At 44.8% G+C, this 21,801-nt stretch overlaps 1 protein-coding gene across 1 annotated transcript; it reads left to right on the top strand.

Annotated features, from left to right (window-relative positions):
- Positions 1-11,247: 11,247 nt before the first annotated feature.
- LOC124692525 (proteasome subunit alpha type-2) lies at positions 11,248-15,656 on the top strand. Its single transcript, XM_047225923.1, has 11 exons — positions 11,248-11,381; positions 11,480-11,556; positions 12,697-12,761; positions 12,861-12,907; positions 13,530-13,605; positions 13,735-13,802; positions 14,363-14,432; positions 14,632-14,717; positions 14,916-14,978; positions 15,058-15,123; positions 15,395-15,656. The coding sequence occupies exons 1-11, from the start codon at positions 11,341-11,343 to the stop codon at positions 15,441-15,443; spliced, it is 708 nt and encodes a 235-aa protein (XP_047081879.1). The 5' UTR covers positions 11,248-11,340; the 3' UTR covers positions 15,444-15,656.
- Positions 15,657-21,801: the final 6,145 nt, after the last annotated feature.

Below are 21,801 nucleotides of genomic sequence, written 5' to 3'. Positions count from 1 at the left end.
CCCACGCTTGGGCAATACTCTCTCCTTCATGAGGCCAAAAATTATATATGCGATTCCGATCTTTGTGAATCTCACTTGGAGGATAGAACTTAGAATAAAACCGGGGCACAATATCATTCCATTCAAGAGAATCCCCATTATCCGAGTAATTTATACCAATGCGCCGCTTTACCGGACGACGATATAGAGAATAGTTTCTTCCTCACTTCATCCATAGCAATACCTGCACACTTGAATAAACCGCATAATTCATGTAAGAACGAGTAAATGATCTCCGGGGTGGACGGTTCCATCACACGTATAACGGTTATCCACTACACGTTCAATAATTTTCATAGGTATTTTGTATGGTATTTCTTTCTTACCAGCGCCTCATCCACTAACTTTGCGGTAGTAGTAGATTTCCCAAATAAACACTCAAGAGAAGATCTCTCCATAATGAATTATAGCGACGGCGAGAAATAAAATCAGCACAAACGAGTAGAAATTTCCCTTACCAATTCCACTTACCAATAGCGCTTCACTCCCCGGCAACGGCGCCGGAAAATAGTCTTGATGACCCACAAGTATAGGGGTGTATCGTAGTATCTTCGATAAGTAAGAATGTCGATCCCAACGAGGAGCAGAAGGTGTTGACAAGCAGTTTCGATGAAGGATTCACTGTAAATGCTCACAGACAAGTATTCAGGGGGTTTTGATGTAACAGATGAATAAAGTACGAGTAAGTAAAGTGCGAGAGTAATAATTGCAGCGAGTGGCCCAATTCTTTTTTATCACAAAGGACAAGCTGGTTTGTTTACTTATAATAACCAAACGTTCTCGAGGACACACGGGATTTTAGTCTAGTGCTTTCGCTACATACGGCTAATTAATCTTCATTGTTTTGATAAGTGTTGTGTGGGTGAACCTATGCTAATGTACCGCCCTTCCTAGGACTAATACAAACTTGTGATTATACCCCTTCCAAGCATCCGCAACTACAAGAAAGTAATTAAGATAAATCTAACCATAGCCTTAAACTCTGAGATCCTGCTATCCCTCCTGCATCGATATACCAACGGGGGCTCGGGTTTCGTCACTCCGGCAACCCCGCAATTGGCAAACGAGTACAAGATGCATTCCCCTAGGCCCATAAAGGTGAAGTGTCGTGTAGTCAACGTTCACACGACACCACTAGAAGAATAACACCACAACTTAAATATCATAACATTGAATATTACTCAACCATACTTCACTACTAACATTTAGACTTCACCCATGTCCTCAAGAACTAAACGAACTACTCACGAGACATCATATGGAACATGATCAAAGGTGATATGATGATGAATAACAATCTGAACATAAACCTTGGTTCAACGGTTTCACTCAATAGCATCAATAACAAGTACAAATCAACACCGGGAGAGTTTCCCCTATCAAACAATCAAGATCAAATCTAAATTGTTACAGCGGTGACGGCGTGCAGCGGTGGAGACGGTGGTGATGATGATGAAGATGATGATGATGGTGATGGAGATGATGTCCAGCTCGATGACGGTGACGATGGCGTCGATTTCCCCCTCCGGGAGGGAATTTTCCCGACGGATCTCAGCCTGCTCGGAGAGCTCTTTTCTCTGCGGTGTTCTCCGCCCCGCGAGGCGGCCGTGGCTCTTCGCGATGTACCCCTGGAGCTTAGGTTTTCGGGACGAAGGCGTACGCGAAGAAAAGGAGGCGAGAGGGGGCCGTGGGCCCCCTCCTCACGGGCGGCGCAGCCGGGCCTTGGGCCGCGCCGGCCTATGGGGTGGGCCCACCTCGGGTCCCCTCGGGTCCCCCTTCGGCTCCCTTCGTCTTACGGAAAAATAGGATTTTTCATATAATTTCCGTCAGCTGTTGATCTTCCGAAATATTGCATTCTGACGACGCTTTTTCCAGCAGAATCCTGACTCCGGTGCGCGATCCTCCAATAATCATGAAACATGCAAAATAGATGAAATAACATAAGTATTATCTCCAAATATGAAATATATCAATGAATAATAGCAAATTATGATATAAAATAGTGATGCAAATTGGACGTATCAAGCCGCCGCCATCGCGAAGCCAAGATCTGGGGGACAGGAGTCTCTGTTCCGGCACGCTGCCGGGACGGGGAAGTGCCCCCGGAAGGCATCTCCATCGACACCACCGCCATCTTCATCACCGCTGCTTGTCTCCCATGAGGAGGGAGTAGTTCTCCATCGAGGCTCGGGGTACTGTACCGGTAGCTATGTGGTTAATCTCTCTCCTATGTACTTCAATACAATGATCTCATGAGCTGCCTTACATGATTGAGATTCATATGAGTTTTGTATCACTATTAGTCTATGTGCTACTCTTGTGATGTTATTAAAGTAGTCTATTCCTCCTTCACGGCGTAATGGTGATAGTGTGTGCATCGTGTAGTACTTGGCGTAGGCTATGATCATAATCTCTTGTAGGTTATGGAGTTAATTATTACTATGATAGTATTGATGTGATTTATTCCCCCTTCGTAGTGTGATGGTGACAGTGTGCATGCTATGTTAGTACTCGGTTTAAATTGCAAAGATCTATTATGCTCTAAAGGTTACTTAAATATGAATGTCGAATGTTGTGGAGCTTGTTAACTCCGGCATTGAGGTGCTCTCGTAGCCCTACACAATGAATGGTGTTCATTATCAAACAGGAGTATATGTAGCACAAAGGAAGAGAGCTTATTTATTTATGTGATCAATGTTGAGAGTGTCCACTAGTGAAAGTATGATCCCTAGGCCTTGTTTCCAAATACTGCAATCATCGCTTGTTTCTTGTTTCTTCGCATCTTTACTTCCTGCAATATTACTACCATCAACTGCACGCCAGCAAGCACTTTTCTGGCGCCGTTACTACTGCTCATATTCATTCATACTACTTGTATTTCACCATCTCTTCGCTGAACTAGTGCATCTATACATCTGACAAGTGTATTAGGTGTGTTGGGGACACAAGACACTTCTTGTATTGTGATCGCAGGGTTGCTTGAGAGGGATATCTTTGACCTCTTCCTCCCTGAGTTCGATAAACCTTGGGTGATCCACTTAAGGGAAACTTGCTGCTGTTCTACAAACCTCTGCTATTGGAGGCCCAACACTATATACAAGAATAGAAGCACCCGTAGACATCATAGAGCTGTCGCGCAGTAATCTGTGGTTTACAAACATAGTCATGAACTCATGATTCTTTATTTTGTTAATTATACCCTATATAAAAGTTGATCAACTTAGCGCATCTCTTAGTGTTTTGGTAAATGTAGATGGGCTATTTATCACCACTCTTGCTGCGACGCGTAGATACATATCTTTCCTCCTCTTTAATTCAGCGTATTTATTCTCTTTTGGTTCTTTTTTTTTCACAACAAATGTTACCGGTTACCGGTTACAGACTTGCCTTATCTTTCCAGTGATTGTGATCTCGCCGTTTACAGCGGTGGGCGGTGGTCAAAGCGGCACAGAGCTCCACCGCTTTAAACTCCAAAACAAAACTTAGAAAATGGACTCAATAAGCTCCCCATCTTTGTCGCCTGCTCCGTCCAGCTCCGTCCTCTCCCATCCCCGCTCAACACCTCACCAGTCACGCGTCACGACTCCACTTGCAGCAGTCACAAGCGTCCACCCGCGTTGTCTTCCTCGCCGCGCTCCTCGGTCACTGCCCACGGTGCCGTCCCCGCCCACCGCGTGCCCGCCACCAGGAGCCTCATCTCCGCTCTCCAGCCGGAGGAGGTCCTGGTTCTTGAAGCGGTCTGGACTCTGGAGCAGGGTGTACAGAGGCAGGCTTGCCACGGGGGAGACGTGGAGGGGAAGCTGGAGGCCAGCACGGCCCGGCGGCTGGGAGTCGTGGGCGCGTCTGCTGATCCTCCCTGTCCTCTCCTCACATCTGGCTTTTCTGGGCGTTTCTGGAAGACTCGATGGAGGCTGAGCCGTCCGACAAGGGTAGAAGGGGCGGAAGAGATGGAGACCGCTACGTCCAGCGATAGGGATGGAGGCGGCCACCGCCGGGGCGTACCGCGTACGTCGGGGCGTCCACCAGTGAAGGGAGGCAGGCGGGGCGGAAGGGATGGAGAACGTGACGTCCAGACTCCAGCGACGGGGATGGAGGCGGCCACCGGCGGGGCGGAGTCCGTGGCGTACGCCATCGAAAGGGAGCTGGCCGGGCAGGGGTGATGGATTCCATGGCGTCTACTGGCGGCGGCGCCTTACCTCCCACTCGACTGGTCCAACCTCCATGGAGGGCTTGGCGGTCGCCCTCAATACCATGACAATCGAGCTGCTCGCTCTTTTTTTTTTCAGATCAAAGATGCCTTAACCCAAAGGCGCAGGTATACTTAGCTACCTCTGCTCTTTCTATTTTCTTCCTTTCTTGCTGTGTTGGTATTCCAAAAAGAGTTGCGGTCTGTGTGTTTGAATGAGGCTTTGTGCTATGGATAGTAATGCCTCTGGCAAGTTCATATCCCATTACCTGTGGTGTTTTAGTTTGGTGGTAAAAAATTGAGATGACATCCAGTTCCTTCTATGAGATCCGCATTACCACACGAGAAGAGCTGCAGACAGCACCAAAAATATTAGGAATTTGGGATGTGACAATAAAGCTTAACTTGCCGTTCACGTTTTTTTTAATAATTGCTCTTGACGTCAGTGCACCTTCTCATATGTTATGTTAACATCTTCTATATCATCATGGTGTAAAAATATGAAGCAATATTGTGGACAACTCAAGTGTACAGTCATTTTCCATTTGCACTCATCGGTTAGGCATTACAGCGACTTTATGGTGTTATTCAAATATCCTAAGTAGCAATGTTCTACTTCCGATAAAGAGGAGTTGTGACCGGAGGGCGAGTGTTGATTTCTGAATTGAAACATCTCTGTAAAAGCTCATTTGTGGATTTGCTAATTTAAGAAGCAGATAAATTTCCACGAACAACACATGTCACCTCTAAGGTGATATTATTCTGAGCACTATTTCCTTCAAAATCTGAGTGAACTGTACTCTATCCCTTTATCTAAAATAATTTTACAGTTCTGCTAACAAGAAAATTTATCAATGTAGGTTCCTGCAGGTTAAGACGGCAAGCCTGAATAAATACTCTGTCTGTATAGAGAATGACACTGTGCTAACGCCATCCATCTTCGATGTTTCTGGTAGATGGATCATATTAGTCATTACGCGTGCTATCCTGAAGCTCCGATTTTGATGTAAGATCTTATATTTTCTGAATGTTCTTTTCAGTGGCAGTCAAAGAAGATATGTGTCAACGCAAATGTTCTTTCGGTGACAATACAAGAAGATTGGTGTCGATCTTAACTGCGGTGGAAATAAAACATCTCCATGGTGATGCTTATAAGTGCCTTAGATGTTTGTATATATTGGATCAGCCTAAGGTAATCTTACTTTATAAATTATTTTTCGACATGAATTTAACCAATTGGTATTTGTGTCTTTAATGGAAGGTTCATGGTACTTGCTTTAGCGTTAGGTTTGTTCTTTTTGGAATAACAACGGCTACAACTACAATAGTTAGATGGTCTATGGACATGAAAATAGTAGCTAAGTTTTCATTCCCCCTCCTCGCCAATTATAGCAGTATAAATGTGAATGGAGGGAGTTCAGCTAGAATCTTAGCGGATGATAACTTCTTTTCCTCACATTCAGCCGATGCATACATATGGATATGCCTTTGTATATGGGACCAGACTAACAAATGTCAAAGTGCTCTCAACTTTCAGTTTAGATACTTCCACTGGTGTACTATGTTCGCTTCCAGCATATAGCAACTTTCTATGTTTTTTATGGCAAGGTTTTATCTAGATGCACGTGTGTTCCCTATACAATTTTCTGTTAATCAAATCAAGCTAGCACCTAGCTTTCATGTATCCTGCAGTTTGTTATATACCGTCTTAAGTCTAAGTCACCATGTCATCCATAGAAAGTTGATTGTTTATTATTTAGTACTCTTAATACGTCCACGGCAGATGGAAAAACAAGGAAATTACGAAAAGGTTGAGCAATATCAGTCGATAACCTCCTTTTGAATAACATGGAGATGCAGCGCCTTGTGGTGTTCATCACACACGGATGGGCGATGAGGAGCTTGCTTCCATCGGGTCTGCCTAGGACGGATAACGAATGTTTGTTTGGTACTTTCTTTCTTGCATCTCTCACTACATGGCAGTGATCTTTTTTAAATCTATGTAGACACACAACAAGCTCAAAAGTGTGTTTTCAGCAGGCTACCTGTTGCATGATTACCACAAGGCTCCGCGATGTTAAATCTAAATATCAGTGGCCTTTTTACCTGCAGATTTTACAACACAGATTAATTATATGTTCAGAAAAAGGCCACAACTAGGTAAGTTGGTCATATCATCTTCAGATTGGGTTTGCTTCTACTTTCCAAAGGAATATCATGTACTCCAGCAATGGTAGATGTGAGAACAAAACTGTAACTTATAAGTTAAAAACTACCTAAACTACTAATGTTACTGAACAGGAGTCCTAGAGATATAAACTTTCAGAGTTTCATGATTGCAGTTGGATTGATTATTCCTAGATATTCAGGCTATGCAATCTACTTTTGGTATGCACGTGTCTTATTGATGCAAACAGAGAATGGATTAAACATAGGCTGTATTATTGGGAATTTTATCTGCCATGTGCTCTCATAATTTTCACATGGAAGCTTGAAGAAAAACTGAACGGATAAAATTCACATCCATTGTACCTCAGCATCACACTCGGATAGTTTGTGCATCTGCAAGTTATTCTGTATTTTTCATATGTTCTTTATGCTAAATTCCATACTAATTTATCTTTGAAGTATCACTCCTTAGATTTTCTTAAAGAAATTTTATATTCTATTTTCACTGATTGCATTGTTGCTAATAAAAAGGATTTTAGATATGTGATGTAGACCCTCACATTGACTATATATCGCACCTTCTGAAGTTTCTAACTGTTTGTACATGGCCTCAGTCTTCCAATGATAGTGATGACCAATTGACCACAGGTTGAGATATTGGTTCTACCATTCAGGTTAGTTGTTAAGTAGTTCCTTTCCTTGAATCTTCTGTGCGATGATAATGAAGGACAGAAATAGACTCTGGACTGTTTCTGTATATACTGATTGCTGTTCAAGAAAGAAAACCTCCATGTTTATATGTATAATTATCTCAAAGAAACAAAATTAAATTAAGGTGCACACCCTATGTAAATGTCAGGTTTAAATGTTAATTTATTTTACTGATGGGCAAGCATTTTTCTGTTTGACCGACGTACAGAAATCTCGATTTTTCAACAGTTCAATAAAAAATAGCATTGATTTGTTTCCAATTTATTAACAAATGAGCATTTGTTCACAATCTGTTATGTCTATGTTCCTAAGTTTTTTGTTGACAAAACCTTGATTTTCGTGATGTATAGATCAAAGGCAATCTCCTGAACCAAATATCGTTCAGATTACCTACCATTCTTCTCTTAGATGTTCTGCAATATTGTGTACTGTAGTTTGTGTCTTTCTTTAGAGGTGGTGCACTATCATAAATTATATTGAGTTTTTTCTAATATTTTATGATTTCTCTGATTGAGCATGTGAGGTGAATAGAAGCTGTGTCTGCTTCGCTGCTAAGGATGAGGTCACGGCCCTTTATTTTACATGTTTTCCAGTGATGTCTTTGTGTTTCAAGCTTTCAACCTTCAACATATAGCACATGTACTGTGTTGATGTCCCATGTCCAGAGATGGACCAGCAAAACAATCTCCATGTTTGTATCACTAACGCATGAGCACCTCCGAAAATGTGTGGTCCTTAGGGCAATCTGGCACGTGAGATGGAAAGCAAGCGACAAAGCAATTTGTGCAGGAGTTCACGAACTCGGGGTCATATATTAGTTAGTAATCATAAGAGGAGTCATGTGGTATGACTGAGCTACACGTGCATTTCCTAGATGGATTCATCGAATACAAATGCAGCCGTGGGGAAGGTAGTGGCGTGTCAGATCTCACGGTACTTTGATTTGGGACAACCAAGGGTTAATGTGTAACTGATTTATATTTCCGCAAAATTTGCTTTCCATGTGAACAAATTCTTTAAGGTATATAGATAAACATTGTATGAGAGCCCTCTGTCAATTTAAATCACTCGACGGGCGCGGCGTGGTGCCGCGCCAATGCTTCCTAGTTTGTTAAATAGGACAAATCAAGATCGAAGTTGCTAAAATTCTACATGTGTTTTACTATGACACAAGAAAGACACAGTGGATTGGCGACAATATCACCCGAGAAAATGATACCTTGAAGAAGATTAATTATAAAGATATGATTGAAGATTTTATTTCAAGAAATACCATAATAATGATGCTTTTCGGTAGAACATAAGATTCGTTTATTACTTTAGTGCTATATTTCTCTGTTAGAATGAAAACTTGATATATGTTTGAGTATTGTACGGAATATATGGTTTCATTATTGAGTTTGAAAAAAAAAATTATCTCCATTTTGTAAGTCGCGCCGGGGCCCCCATATCCTGGAGACGGGGCTGCTCCTCGTCCTCAGTGTGTCGCCCGCCATGGACCAACTATTGATCAAGAGGTACAAGCCGAAGAACTGTCAGCCTGTGAAGACGCCGCTATATCTGAGAAAATACTGTGAGAACAATTAATGTCCAGCTGCAATGGAGGTGTGAAAGGGTCACGCTCATCAAAGTAGCATATGTTAGACCAATAATTCACTAATGAATTCCGAAGGATTTAGGTATTTTACTAGCAATCATGTTTATCAGGTCTAGATATTGTTGTGAATAAGTGTTCTTTTGATACACCCGTCTTCACCCCCATGGATGGCAGCTTCAACTTCAAGTTCTACAAGAAGGGCACCTTCGTGGAGATCATCCAGAGTTGCAAGAAGCACCGCGAGAGCCCTTGGGCAGATCCTCGGTTTGAAGGTCACTCAGAGAGGGAGTCGTCCATGTTAACTGTCTACTTGGCTAGCTGCTTTGTGATGTTATGGTTGTAATGTTGGTCTGATGAGGCTATTGAACATTCTATTTGTGCCAGGAGCAGGGGCGGACCTAGAGCCAAATCAAGCCAGTGTCATTGTATGAGTTAGACAAAATTCTCACTTAGAGCTAGGGGTGACATACACTACAAATGTACAAATTGTAGCAAAGAAAATGGATTTCACCCAGTGTCTTGTGACACTTGCTAGTATAACGTGGGTACGCCCACCTCTGGTGTAAGTATGTTATTGATTAGGCTCAATTATGTGTGCGTTAGTAGTCTGACGCTAGAATTAAGCTGGTAAGTACTATGTTAGATGTTAATATGATGTGTAGTATGCTTCATTATTGTTGTGATCGTGTGCATGAGTTGTGTGATGGTAAGCTCACCATATTTAAATTTGGTGAGAAGATACAACATGTGTACATGTGCCCAAAGCGGTAACCAAATACATGTGTTGAGATTACAATTTTTTTTACAGGCAACCAAACAAAGAGGCGCTTGGGTAGCAACTGATGTAGCATAGCCTATCAAACAAGGCACCAAAGTTGGCCCGTGGCCCTTTTGCAACGGACTACCGTCCCTGAAACCCGCCCCCACTGAGCCCCAAATTAGGTCCAAACTACCAAACGCGCCCTATGTTGTGTAACAGAACACCTGGTATGTAAAAGGGCCACCACCTCTTTTCTTTACAAGCACAAAATCTAGGCTTGACTATCGTGATTTGATAAATGCAGAATTAATTTTGCAAAAATTTTGCTAACAAAAAAGATCAGTAGTGATGGTGCAAGTTAAGAGTGAAGATTTTTTATTTATTTTGAGAACCGGCCTATGGTTGGATGGTTAGGAGGGCAGTGGTATCCCCAACTCACCAGAGTTCAAACCCCAGGGTTGACACTTTGGTATCTCATAAAGATTGGAATATTATTTCAGTGGGAGGCACCAGAGTTCAAACCCCATGGTTGACACTTTGGTATCTCATAAAGATTGGAATATTATTTCAGTGGGAGGCGACGTTCCCGTCGGTAGCGAGGTGACTTCTTAAATATCAAGACCAACAAGATTATCAAATTTTTCGACTCAGCTCGGAGGTTCTTATAGGGGTAGGGTGTGCTTGTGTGCGTTCAATGAGGTGAGTGTATGTGTGTATTTATGAGCGTGTGTGTTTGTACCGTGTTTTGCAAAAAAAAGGGTTGTAGGTGACCCATATATAGCCGGCCATGTCGTGCGAGGTAAGAGGTAAAAAACAAGATGAAATTTAGGGTCTCTTAGCTCTAGAGTATCCTTTCCCCACTAACCCGACGAACACATCTGGGTACCATATGATTCATTTTCAATTTCTCTTGGAAAGAAATATTAAAAAAACCAAACCGGTATGTGAGGCCAAAATGAGGCCAGAGGCGATCGGGGGGGGGGGGATTGTAGCTAGCACTGCCATTCCACTCCGGTTTCGGTGCCCTTGGTGCCTTGGATGTGTGGCAGACCATGGACCAACGCCGGCGGGAGGGTTCCAATACTTTGTTTAGATGTTTTTTCAATGTCTTTTTCATGATGGTGAGACGGCGGCTACATCATGAAATCAAAATAAGATCATCACATCCTATCTTCGGTTCGATGGTGCGTCTAGTGCCAGTGAAGGGTGCGTAGAGTTGTGTATCCGGTGGATCTCCTGTGTTTCGATCAGTTTTCGTGTTCGTTGGTGTGGTTTTAGGTCTCTTTCGATCTACTGTTGTCATCATTTGCGATGGATGCTGCTCTGGTGCATTGGTTAGCATGATGACTTTCTATTTATTTGCTACAACATGCTCTAGTATGACAAGCTTTGCTCGGCTCTACTGATGGAGGGGTGATGACGACAACGCTCCTTCAGCTCATACAATCATACTAGTGTCTATATTCGTCGCTATGTGATCAATGCTATATTTATATTATTATTACTTTTAGAATTATATGTGTACTGTTTGTTGATTATTAACAGATAGGTGAAATTTTTGAAAAGAATTCTCACAAAATCCACCACAATTCTACCGCGGGTGTTACATAAGGATGGACGTAACGAGGATTAAAAAAAAGTTCCCAAATCAGCACATACGGACGGTTCAGATGGTTCTCAGCGAAAGATCTGACGGCCAATATCGCGCGGAAGTGGCCTGAGCGTGGGCAGAAAGTTGAAGAGGGAAGGGGACTTCCGTCTGGTTGCCCTCCCTCTCTCTCTCTCTACTCCCCTTTTCCTTAGCAGCCGCCCCGGTCTCTCCATCCGATCTCCTCCAGCAACCCGAAGAATCCGGCGAGGTAGTCCAGCGCTTCCGCCATGGGCGACAGCCAGTACTCCTTCTCCCTCACCACCTTCAGGTTTGTGCTCTGTTCCCTCCCTCCCTCTCTCGCCAGGGCTTGATTTGGTGCGGCGCAGGTGTCTTGATCTGACTTCTCCCCCTTCGATTCCGCTGCAGCCCGTCGGGGAAGCTGGTGCAGATCGAGCACGCGCTCACGGCCGTCGGATCCGGCCAGACCTCGCTTGGCATCAAAGGTGCGATCCGCGCACTAACTCTGCCCTCTACTTTCTGCTGCTACTAGGGGCCTTGCGCTGCCAGCATAGATTTGCAGCGGAAGTTTTGCGACTTTAGACGATTTCGAGACAGCGATGTGTGGGGTTTATGTACTTCGAATACCATTAGGTCAATGCGGAGGGTTTCCATTCTTGATGCGTGAAGTAAGTTCAGATTTTAGGGTTTGACATGATGAGGTTTAGGCCATTGCTGATGTCTGTGCTTTAGCTAGGTTTTCTCTTGTATCCTTGGCTTCGTAGAATTGTGTGGTAGTGCTAGCTGTGGGACTTGGCAGTTGCATATATTTCATGCCTGTATGTGCCATAGAAATTATCAATCTGCACATCACAGGCTTACAACTCTAAATAGGAGCGCAGGCCTTTTTAGCCACACAATTACTTATAACCATGCCCTTTTGTTTTCGGCTGGACGTAGTCAAGGCTACCCTACCAATTTAATACACCGAGGTTATTTGCAGATCTCATGCCTGAGCTTCAGTAGCTTCTCGACGTCTACGGAGACTGTACCACTAGAGCTAATAATCTAATGCAATTGATAGACACACACCCTTGTTGTATTTTTTTATGCCGATGGGTTTTGTTATTCTACATACTGCATTCTTGTGAGTGCGAAGTTGCTGTTTGGGATGACATATTTGGGTTTTGTTATTCTACATACTGCTTTCCTGTGAGTGCGAAGTTGATGTTATTCTACATACCGCTTTCCTGTGAGTGCGAAGTTGATGTTATTCTACATACTGCATTCCTGTGAGTACGAAGTTGATGTTTGGGGTGACATATTTGGGTTTGTTATTCTACATACTGCATTCTTGTGAGTGCAAAGTTGATGTTTGGGGTGACATATTTTCTTTAGTATCTGTATGTTCTGCGAACTACTTAATCTGTAGGATTGTCCATTGTAAAGTTTGGACTTCTTCCTACATTCTTGTATTTAGAATCATATAAATTCATGATAGGTGCAAAATCACACATTGTTTGTTTACTTTCTTTCCATAAGACCATTAGTTTGCATTTCAGCATACCTAGCTGTTGTTTTTTATTTGTTGAGGAAGGTAAAAAGGCGATCACTTATTGATTTTGTGATATGTGTTATGTTTCTAGCTGCCAATGGGGTAGTTATTGCCACCGAGAAGAAACTGCCTTCTATTTTAGTGGACGAAACATCTGTAAGTGTAACACCATCCTTAATTTTAATTCCTTCTCTACTTGCCATCCTCTGTTGTTACCTCAGAAATGCTAATTAACATGTTTCTGCAAATTTCTAGGTGCAAAAGATTCAGTCATTGACTCCAAATATTGGAGTCGTCTACAGGTATTTTCCAGTGTTGCTTAATTTTGCAATTTACTTTTTTATCTAGGATATATTTAAACTATTGGTAACCTATTTACTTCTGTTACTCTACCTTTACCCTGCCCTTACCCCAACTTTATAATATATTGATTAATGTTCTTAATTTTCAATAATGTCTGAGCTAGTGCTGCTGTGTTCAATGCTACATTTCTTTTGCACTTCCATCACTGGCTGGTTTATGTATATAGAAGGATAAAATAAAAAATTGGCTTGAAGGTTTCTGCCTTCATGTGTTTCATCTTAATTGTAGTCGCCCCTGAGAAGGCAAAAGATTTAAGCACATGTCCAACATATGCAAGGAAACCAAATGATTGATAGGGATTGGGAAACCAGGGAATATAATTTGAATTTGTGTTTGTTATTACCACGCGAACTAGGTGTAGTGACTCAACTCACTTGTGTTATACATAACAGCTAAGGAAGTAGAATAACCACATCTTTTTTCAAATTGTTTATTATATATCTCCCAGCTTGCCACCATGGTTGCATTAATACAGTTTCCAATCATTACTGACATTTGGTGTGTTGCAATTTCCAAGTGTCCTATTGCTTGGATGTACACTTACCTACTCATTGTTTTCAGTGGGATGGGTCCAGATTTTCGCGTTCTTGTCAGGAAAAGTCGGAAGCAGGCCCAGCAGTATTATCGATTGTACAAGGTATATTCATGAAAGTTTATTTGGTTTAGACATCATTTTAATAATTTGCCACCTGTAGTCATGCCCTATCATTATTTTCTTAGTAAATATGTTTTCTCATTATTGTTCAATTCCAAATTCCAAATGCAGGAAACCATCCCTGTTACCCAGCTTGTCCGAGAGACTGCTGCCGTTATGCAGGAGTTCACACAATCTGGGTATTGTTACTATACTAGGCACTTTTTTCTTATTATACTACTATTGAAGTTGTGAAATTGTTAAAATCAGTCGTGCACTTGTTATACCAAAATTTCTTGCTATTAGAAAATAAGTTGTTGATAACTTTACCTAAAGCCTCACAATGTCACTTGATAGTACTTGCTTTTGATAGTAAGAACTATAATGTGTAATATAACTTTGATGTCTGTTTATTTAGTCACTTACAAATGTGAAACATTACATTGTATTGCACATTGCCAGAGTGAACCGTCTATGACCGTTTTTTTTTGATTTTTTTGACTTAATGGGTGAGCTTGAGAAACTGGTTTAAAGTCTTACAGTCACGACGCAACTCGGCACTCATACATGTAATAATAGATAGGATTTGATTGTCACACACATTTTTCAATTTATTTGACATATATCAGCCAAAATTTCTCCTCAAACTTCAAAGAAATATATACTTAAGAACTATACACCATCATGTTAAAAACCGGTACTATCTTTTACTTAATACATACGATGTAAATATTTTGTACTCATAATCTATTTGTTGCAGTGGTGTAAGACCATTTGGTGTATCGCTGTTGATTGCTGGTTATGATGACAATGGCCCGCAGTTGTATCAGGTATGTGTAAAGAGCTACATGATAGACCTTGCTATCTTCATTCTCACTATCTCAGATTCAACCGCATGCTAATTTGCATCTCAACAATGCACTGGATGTGTTTACGGCTTATGTAGTAACGAAACATCACATTGTGGAATGAATCTTCCTACTTTTGACTGATATTTCACCTGTCACATACTGTTTATTGTTTCTTTAGGTTGACCCATCTGGATCTTACTTCTCCTGGAAAGCATCAGCTATGGGAAAAAATGTGTCAAACGCGAAGACCTTTCTTGAGAAAAGGTAGACCGGAGATCTCTTATCACTAGTATTGATCACAGTTAAGGCTTCGGTGCTGTTTTTGAATATGATGGTCATATTAAATTGCATTCCCTTGCTGTATAACCTTCTAGCTGTTCATTAATATAATCAGCGTTTATGTCGCCAAGGTTATTTTTTTCCATGCTCATTTGATTTAACTGACATAGCTTTTACTTGTAGATACACTGAAGACATGGAGCTTGATGATGCCATCCATACTGCAATTCTGACATTGAAAGAAGGGTATCTACATTTTTCTTGTAGTTGGCTTATGCTGCTAATTGCATAGCTTCTTGAGTATTGACGGTTTCTTGACTTGCAGATATGAAGGTCAAATCTCTGCGAACAACATTGAGATTGGAGTTATTCGAGCTGACCGTGAATTCAAGTATGTACACAAAGTCCATGACACTGCTTTTTCTGCAACATAGTTATAGCGGCAACATTTCTTTTGCCTCTTTTGCATCCCTTCCTAACTTCTGAACATTGTCGTAATAACATTCTTTTGTTCGCTAACAAGTTTGACTACTCTCAACTCATCTGTTCAAGTTTCTCTTGCTCATGTTTTATCAGTTATAAATGTCATAATAAGGCTGTTTGATTAGTGTGAAAATTTCTGTCTTCATCCTGAGTAGTAACACTCCCTGTACAAAATGCAGAGTTCTAACCCCAGCAGAGATCAAGGATTTCTTGGAAGAGGTGGAGTAAGCTGCCCGCTGACAACTTACTGTCTCCAGCAAGAAAAGTGTCCGAGCAGTCTCCATGAAGCTTGTCTTATGTTCTAAACTTGCCACTTAAACTGATTTGCTCTTGTGACACGGACGAGCTACATTTGAATCCCTGTGAATGCATTGTAGACAGCTAAGATAACCTGTGTTAGGTGTATGTTTTGTCGAATCTCTGGATTTACTTATTTTTTTTTTTATCTCGTGCCTATGATTGCGATGCGAGTCACAAAGGAACACTACAATCGGTGGTGACTAGTTACCATGGGCGCACTTGATGATTCAGTAATCCATGAATTTGCTAGTCGACCACTCAGCCTAAATCAAATAGATTTCCTGGTAGTAAATTGGCAAAATGATCTATTCCTCCCTTGAAGGAGGTCTCTTTGACCCAGCCTCTTTTTTCTGACTCCGGATATTGACCGTTTACTTGTGAGACCTGTGAATCAGAACCATCCAAATTTCAGAGCACTTTTAGGTTTAGATTAATAGTGAGACATCATCTACATATCTTAAGGAAAACAAAATTTATTAGGTTCATCATTCAATGTGTATTTGTATCTATATATTTGGCGTTGGGGATATCAGTATATTTTCTATAAACCTGGTTAAACTTAGAGTGGGAAAGGAGACAACTGGTGCCCGATGAGACTGTTTAGTCTATCACAAGATCTTTTTTTAGATCAGTCTCCAAAGATCGATCATGTCAATTGGAGCTATTGCTTTCAATTATAAACAAATCTATAATAAGACAGTCTAAATCCCGCCAGGGATGGAGTTGCCCACTGAAAGGGATGTACAAGATAAAGAATTATTTTGCCCTCTGATTGTGAAGTAGGGATCCAAACCTTATTGGCTGGAGGAGTATTGGCGGCTGCTAGTTCATAAATTTTCCATGACTACATGATTAGACCAAATGCGTTTGATGAAATTCAGTTTGGGCATTCTCCAAAAGAAGCTAATATGGTGGCGCATAAGTTAGCTACTAGGTTTGTTTCCTTTTCATCTAAATCTTATACATGGGTCGATGAACCCCCTAATTTTCTTTTCTGCATTTGCTTTTGAACGGTGTAACTGTGAGTGATCGATAAAGTGCACGAATGACTTTCCCTACAAAACTATGAAGTGGAGGTCACACATTCGTTCCGTGTGAATGCAATAGCACTCCCTCCTAATCATGAAGGTTGTCTGAGATATGCAAAAAATTGGATGTATCTAGGTTCAATTTTTTGCAAATCTCAGCAATCTTCATGGAGGGAGTACATACAATAATTTGTGCCTATTCTTACATTACATGTGCAAACTTTGTCATCTTTCTTAACAATTTTGGAATTTTGCAAGTACCTTGAAGCATCATACGTGTAGTATATATATTTTGAATTATTCATGGATATTTATCATCAAAAAATAGATTTAGTTTGGCCCATGGTGTACAAAAATAAACGAGATCCAATGATGCTACAATTACGGTTCCTTTGATTACGATTTTTAAAACACGTGAATAGGAAAAACACAGGATTCGACTGATATGAGATCTTCAATTCTACGAGATTAGAAAAACTGCTCCCTCCGTCCACCAAAAAAGTCGTAGATTTTCCAAATTCGAATGAGTGTCTACATACATCTAAATTTAGATAAATTTGTGACATCTCGATAGAGGTTGTACATGATTTTGGATCCACGAGTGTTTAATGCGTGGTTAATTGCTTAGAAAAAACAAAAAAGTTATAAAAAAGGTTGGAGTGGAGAACTTCCCCCCCCCCCCCAAAACATATTGCAAAAATAATATTTGTAGAAGTTCAATCAAAGGACTTCCGTTGAAAATATAAATCATAAGGATCCAAACCTTCTAATAAATGTACAACACAATTCATTTGGAGCCGTTTAAGGAGTTAAACGAGTGGAATGGTGCCGGACTTATTAGAGCATGTCTAACAGGCCCCTTATAACCCGCCCACCCCGTAAAATTCCGGCGAGATACGGGGCAGGCGCGGTTTGGGCCGTCTAGCAGGCCCCGTATTCGGGCCGCCCCGTTTCGGCGGAATACGGGGCCCGGGGAAATCGGCCCCTCCGCCCCTACTTATACCGGGCGCGAGTGCGAGTGAGGGGTTAACCCTCACTCGCAACCCTAGCTCCGCCGTGCGCCGCCGCCGCCTCCACCCTGCTCCGGCGAGCAATTCCTCCCTCCCCGCGCCGCATTCCACCCGCCGCCACCTGCATGGACTCCCGCCGCCGTAGTAGCGCCTCGCCGGCGAGCGGATCGAAGCGATCCCGCTCGCCGGACACCGTGGAGGAAGCCTGGAGGCTCAAGTGCAAGCGCTCCGCCGCGGGGAGCCGCCGTGCGGCGTGCCGGTACGCCGGCGCGCTCTACGTGTCGGATCCGCTCCGGGAGTACGCCGCGGGTGGGCGGTGGTACCGGCAAGATCCGCCGCTCAAGCCGATGAGCGGCGAAGCCTTCGAGAAGTGGCTCGCCGAGTGGCAGCGCGACCGCGCGGCGAAGGCGGCATGGAGGGCGACCATCGGCAGCACCGGCGGCGGAGGAAGCGGAGGCGGCGCGGAGGAAGAGGAGGCGGCGGAGGAGGAGGCGGCCATCCGGCGTGCGGTGGCCGAATCCGAGGCGGATGCCGCCGAAAGCTCGGGCGGAGGCAGAAGAGGAGGCGGCGGCCATCGCCGCCGTGGCGGAATTCCAGGCGAAGGAGGCTGCCGCCAGGGCGGAGGAGGAGGCTGCCGCCAGGGGGCCTTTCGTGCCATTCATCATCCTCGAGTAGCTAGGATCACAGTAGATCGCTATGTATATGTATGATCCAGTGTATGATCAATGAAGATGAACTATGGTTTAATTTTCCCGAGGTTTTAATTTTTAAAATACAGGGCGGAATACGGGGTCTGCTAGACGAAATGGTTCAGCAAGACGCACTTTTAGGATACGGGGCGAGAAACTCGCGTTATACGGGGCAGAGAAATAAGGGGCCTGTTAGACCTGCTCTTAGGCCTTGTTTGGCAGCCCGGTATTTTAGTAGATACACATGTATTACACCAGCCCAGCTAATTACTCGAAAATACACTTTATTCCTATTTGGCAGGCCGGTGTCTAGCAGTGTAAGCCCAATTAAACTAGTGGAAACTCGTCGGGTTGAACAGTTTTTGAGACGCGAGGTGGCCATCACGTTTTATTCACTCGCGTTTTACGGATTGGCGACGGGTATAGGGTGTCCACCCAAAACACGTTGATTAAGAGCATCTCCAGTCGCGTCACGAGCCGTCACCGCCGATTTGGGGCGCGCCGGACAAAAAGCGTTTCAGCCGCGTCCCCAAAGCCCATTTTTGTCCGGCGCGGCCCGATACGGTGTCCGGCGCCCGAGCCCGTCCCCGTCCCACGGGGGACGCTCCGGGGACGCCGGACACAACGAGCGAGGCCAACCGACGCGGGGCCGACCCGTCGGCGGCACGGAAGGCTAAAACCCCGTCGCCTACCTTTGGTCAAGCGACGTTAATGGCGTCCCTGTTTTCCCGGGCGACGCGAGGGACGCGTCTCGTCGTGCATGGCCGCGTGGCCGTCCGCGCCGGAGTTATTGCGTGCAACCACCCGCTGCCGCCGCTGTTTTAAGGCGCCTGCGGTTAGCGCCGCTCATCCTTCTCGTCGCCGCCGCCTCCACTCCCGGATCCTCTCCTCGCTGCTCAAAAAATGTCGTCCTCCCGCAAGATCACCGCGGCGAACGGCTTCGGACGCGGCAGCCTCACCGTGGCGGAGGCGTGGGCGCCGTACCGCGCCCGGTATCCGGTCCCGCCGGACATGCGGGCCGCCAAGCGGCGGCGGGCTGGAGGATGGCCGTGAACGGCATTGGCGTTCCGCCGCCGCCGGCCGCGCACGGACCAATGGTGGGACGCCGTCATGGCCCGGCGGGCTCAACTCACCGCGGAGGAGCGGAGGGATCCGACGTGGGCGGTCGAGAACAACGACGCCGGTGGACGACGTACTTCAAGGCCAAGTACGACGTCGAGATGCACGGCACCGACGGGCTCGTCGGCGGCCCCAACAGCTGGAACAAGGACGGCCGCGCCCGTTCGCGGGCGTTCCGGGCGCGCCCTCGAGAACGTCATCCGCGGCATCCGCAACGGCGCTCCGCGGGCTGGAGATGCCGTCGTCGCCGCCGCCGTCTCCTCAATGGCAGCCGAGGAGGACGACGTACTCGTCCTCCTCGCACTCGTCTTCCTCGGGACCGGCGCGATCGACGCCGTCCTCGTCGTACCGGTCGGCGCCCTACACCGTCCCCAAACGGGAGGTCAAGGAGGAGCCGGCGACGCCCGTCAACACAAGGCGTGGCGGCGGCGGCGGCGGGCGGCAGCAAGGGAGGCGCGGCGGCGCCCTCCTCATCCCGGCCGGAGGTGAAGGAGGAGCCGGAGGAAGCATCGCGGCGGCGGCTGCCGGCGGAGTACGAGCGGCGGCAGCGGCTCATCGCCGGCGGCGACAACCCCGAGGACTGCCCGGGGCTGCGGGCGGCGTTCATGGCGTCCATGGACGACAAGGACGCCGGAGGGCGACACGGACGCGGCGATCGCCATGTCCATCCTCGACTCCGGCAAGCCGGCGGTGGACCTCACCGACGACGGCGAGGCAGGACCAAGCGGCTTGGTGAAGGACGAGCCCGTGGACGAGCCCGTCGACGAGCGCGGCAAGCAGGAGGTCGTCACCGACGATATGTACAACTTCCAGCAGTACTACGACGCCTCCGACCGCCGCAAGCGGTTCTAGATTAGGTTTAGTTTTAAAGTTAGTCAAATTTCGTTCGAATCTATGTAAATTTGGACGAATCTAATCGAATCTAGTTAAGTTTAAAATTTGCGAAATTTTGTTTGGGGGACGCGACTGGGGAGCGACGTCCCCCAAACGCGGCACGAACGAAACACGTCCCCCAAACGCTCAATCCGGCGCGGTTTGGGGGACGCGACTGGAGATGCTCTAATACTCTACCAGATACAGAAATCCACCGCTTCCAAATGAGGTCTTAGGCTGGCCATAGTGCTAAATATCATATCGTAGTATTATGCATATGATACTTGTGTATGATACTATTATGGAGTAGTACTCCCTCCGTCCCGGTTCACAACCTACTCTCAAAAAACATTTGTCCCATAATACCTTCCCACTAAGATTTGCATGCATTTAAATACAAGTAGTAACCCCCTCTAATTACTCCCCACTTTCTCTTTCTCCCTTTCTGTTTGGCCTTTGGCTGCATGCACCAAGTGTGGACGGGATTGGCCTTTTCCCAGCTCTTTGCTTCTTCTATAAAACCCACCATTGTTGCCACCGGAGAGAAAAGAGAAGACGAGAAGCATGACTGGCAGCGAGGACCTGGACTGGAAGAAGGTGGTGGAGAACAAAGTGATGGAACACAAGGAAGAAGTTGAGAAAGAGAGTGACAATGAGAGAATGAGAGGATGATGTTGGAAGCAAAGAAGCTCGAATATGAAGAAGAGAAGAAGAAGTTCGAGAAGGCGAAGATGAAGGCCGCCTAACAATCAGTTTGCGCGGGGTGCGTAAGGCCACGTGTATGCGATTATTGCAATGTCGCTTGCGACAACTCCTCATTCGCTTGTCGTGGGTGCGGGCTTGCCTTGCCGAAACTTCTCCCATCTTGCAACGTATGCGGTCACAGTGTTGTGCCGATGATCTACTCGTGCCGTGACTACGTCCTTGGGTTTTTAGTTGACGCGTCCGGTTGACGCGTCCGGTTGATTTACTCGAACGAGGGAGTACTTAAAGGAGGAATTAGTGGGAAAATTAGCGCGGTTGATTTAGAAATCAAACGAATAATTAGGAGGCAAGTTTCGCGCGTGATTTCGCTCGTAAATTTCGCGCCGTTTTGGAAGGTTTGGAGGGAGAGGGAGGAGACGATCGCGCGGATTGCATGCAAAATCTGCGCGCGGTGGGTCTGTTTCCAGTTTTGCATGAGGAGTCGGTTACCATTCCCTATTAAATAGAGACAGCTGATTGGAGGGAGGCAAGCGTTGAGAACAATTTTATCATCTAGTAACTGCTGTCTTGGTCACGATGCAAATTCATGTAAGCCCTGTGAACCGGGACGTAGGGAGTACAGTACAAGATTTGTTTGGTATTAATTTTTCTCGTGATATGCGATATGATACAGTATCCACCTATGATACTCTAAACTCATGTCTCCTCTTTAATTAGCTGCCACATCAGCATTTTTGTGGGACCAATATGCATGATACTAGATAAGATACTACTACTATGATTAGCCTTAAGGATCTTTTGGTTTCCTTTAGGTATATTGTCAAAAAAAAAAAGAAGCTATAAAGGTATAAAAAAAAAAGAG

The sequence above is a fragment of the Lolium rigidum genome, chromosome 2, assembly GCF_022539505.1.
Source record: "Lolium rigidum isolate FL_2022 chromosome 2, APGP_CSIRO_Lrig_0.1, whole genome shotgun sequence".
Lineage (NCBI taxonomy): Eukaryota > Viridiplantae > Streptophyta > Magnoliopsida > Poales > Poaceae > Lolium > Lolium rigidum.
Note: the sequence above shows the minus strand (reverse complement) of the source record. Positions and strands in the feature narration are given on the sequence as shown.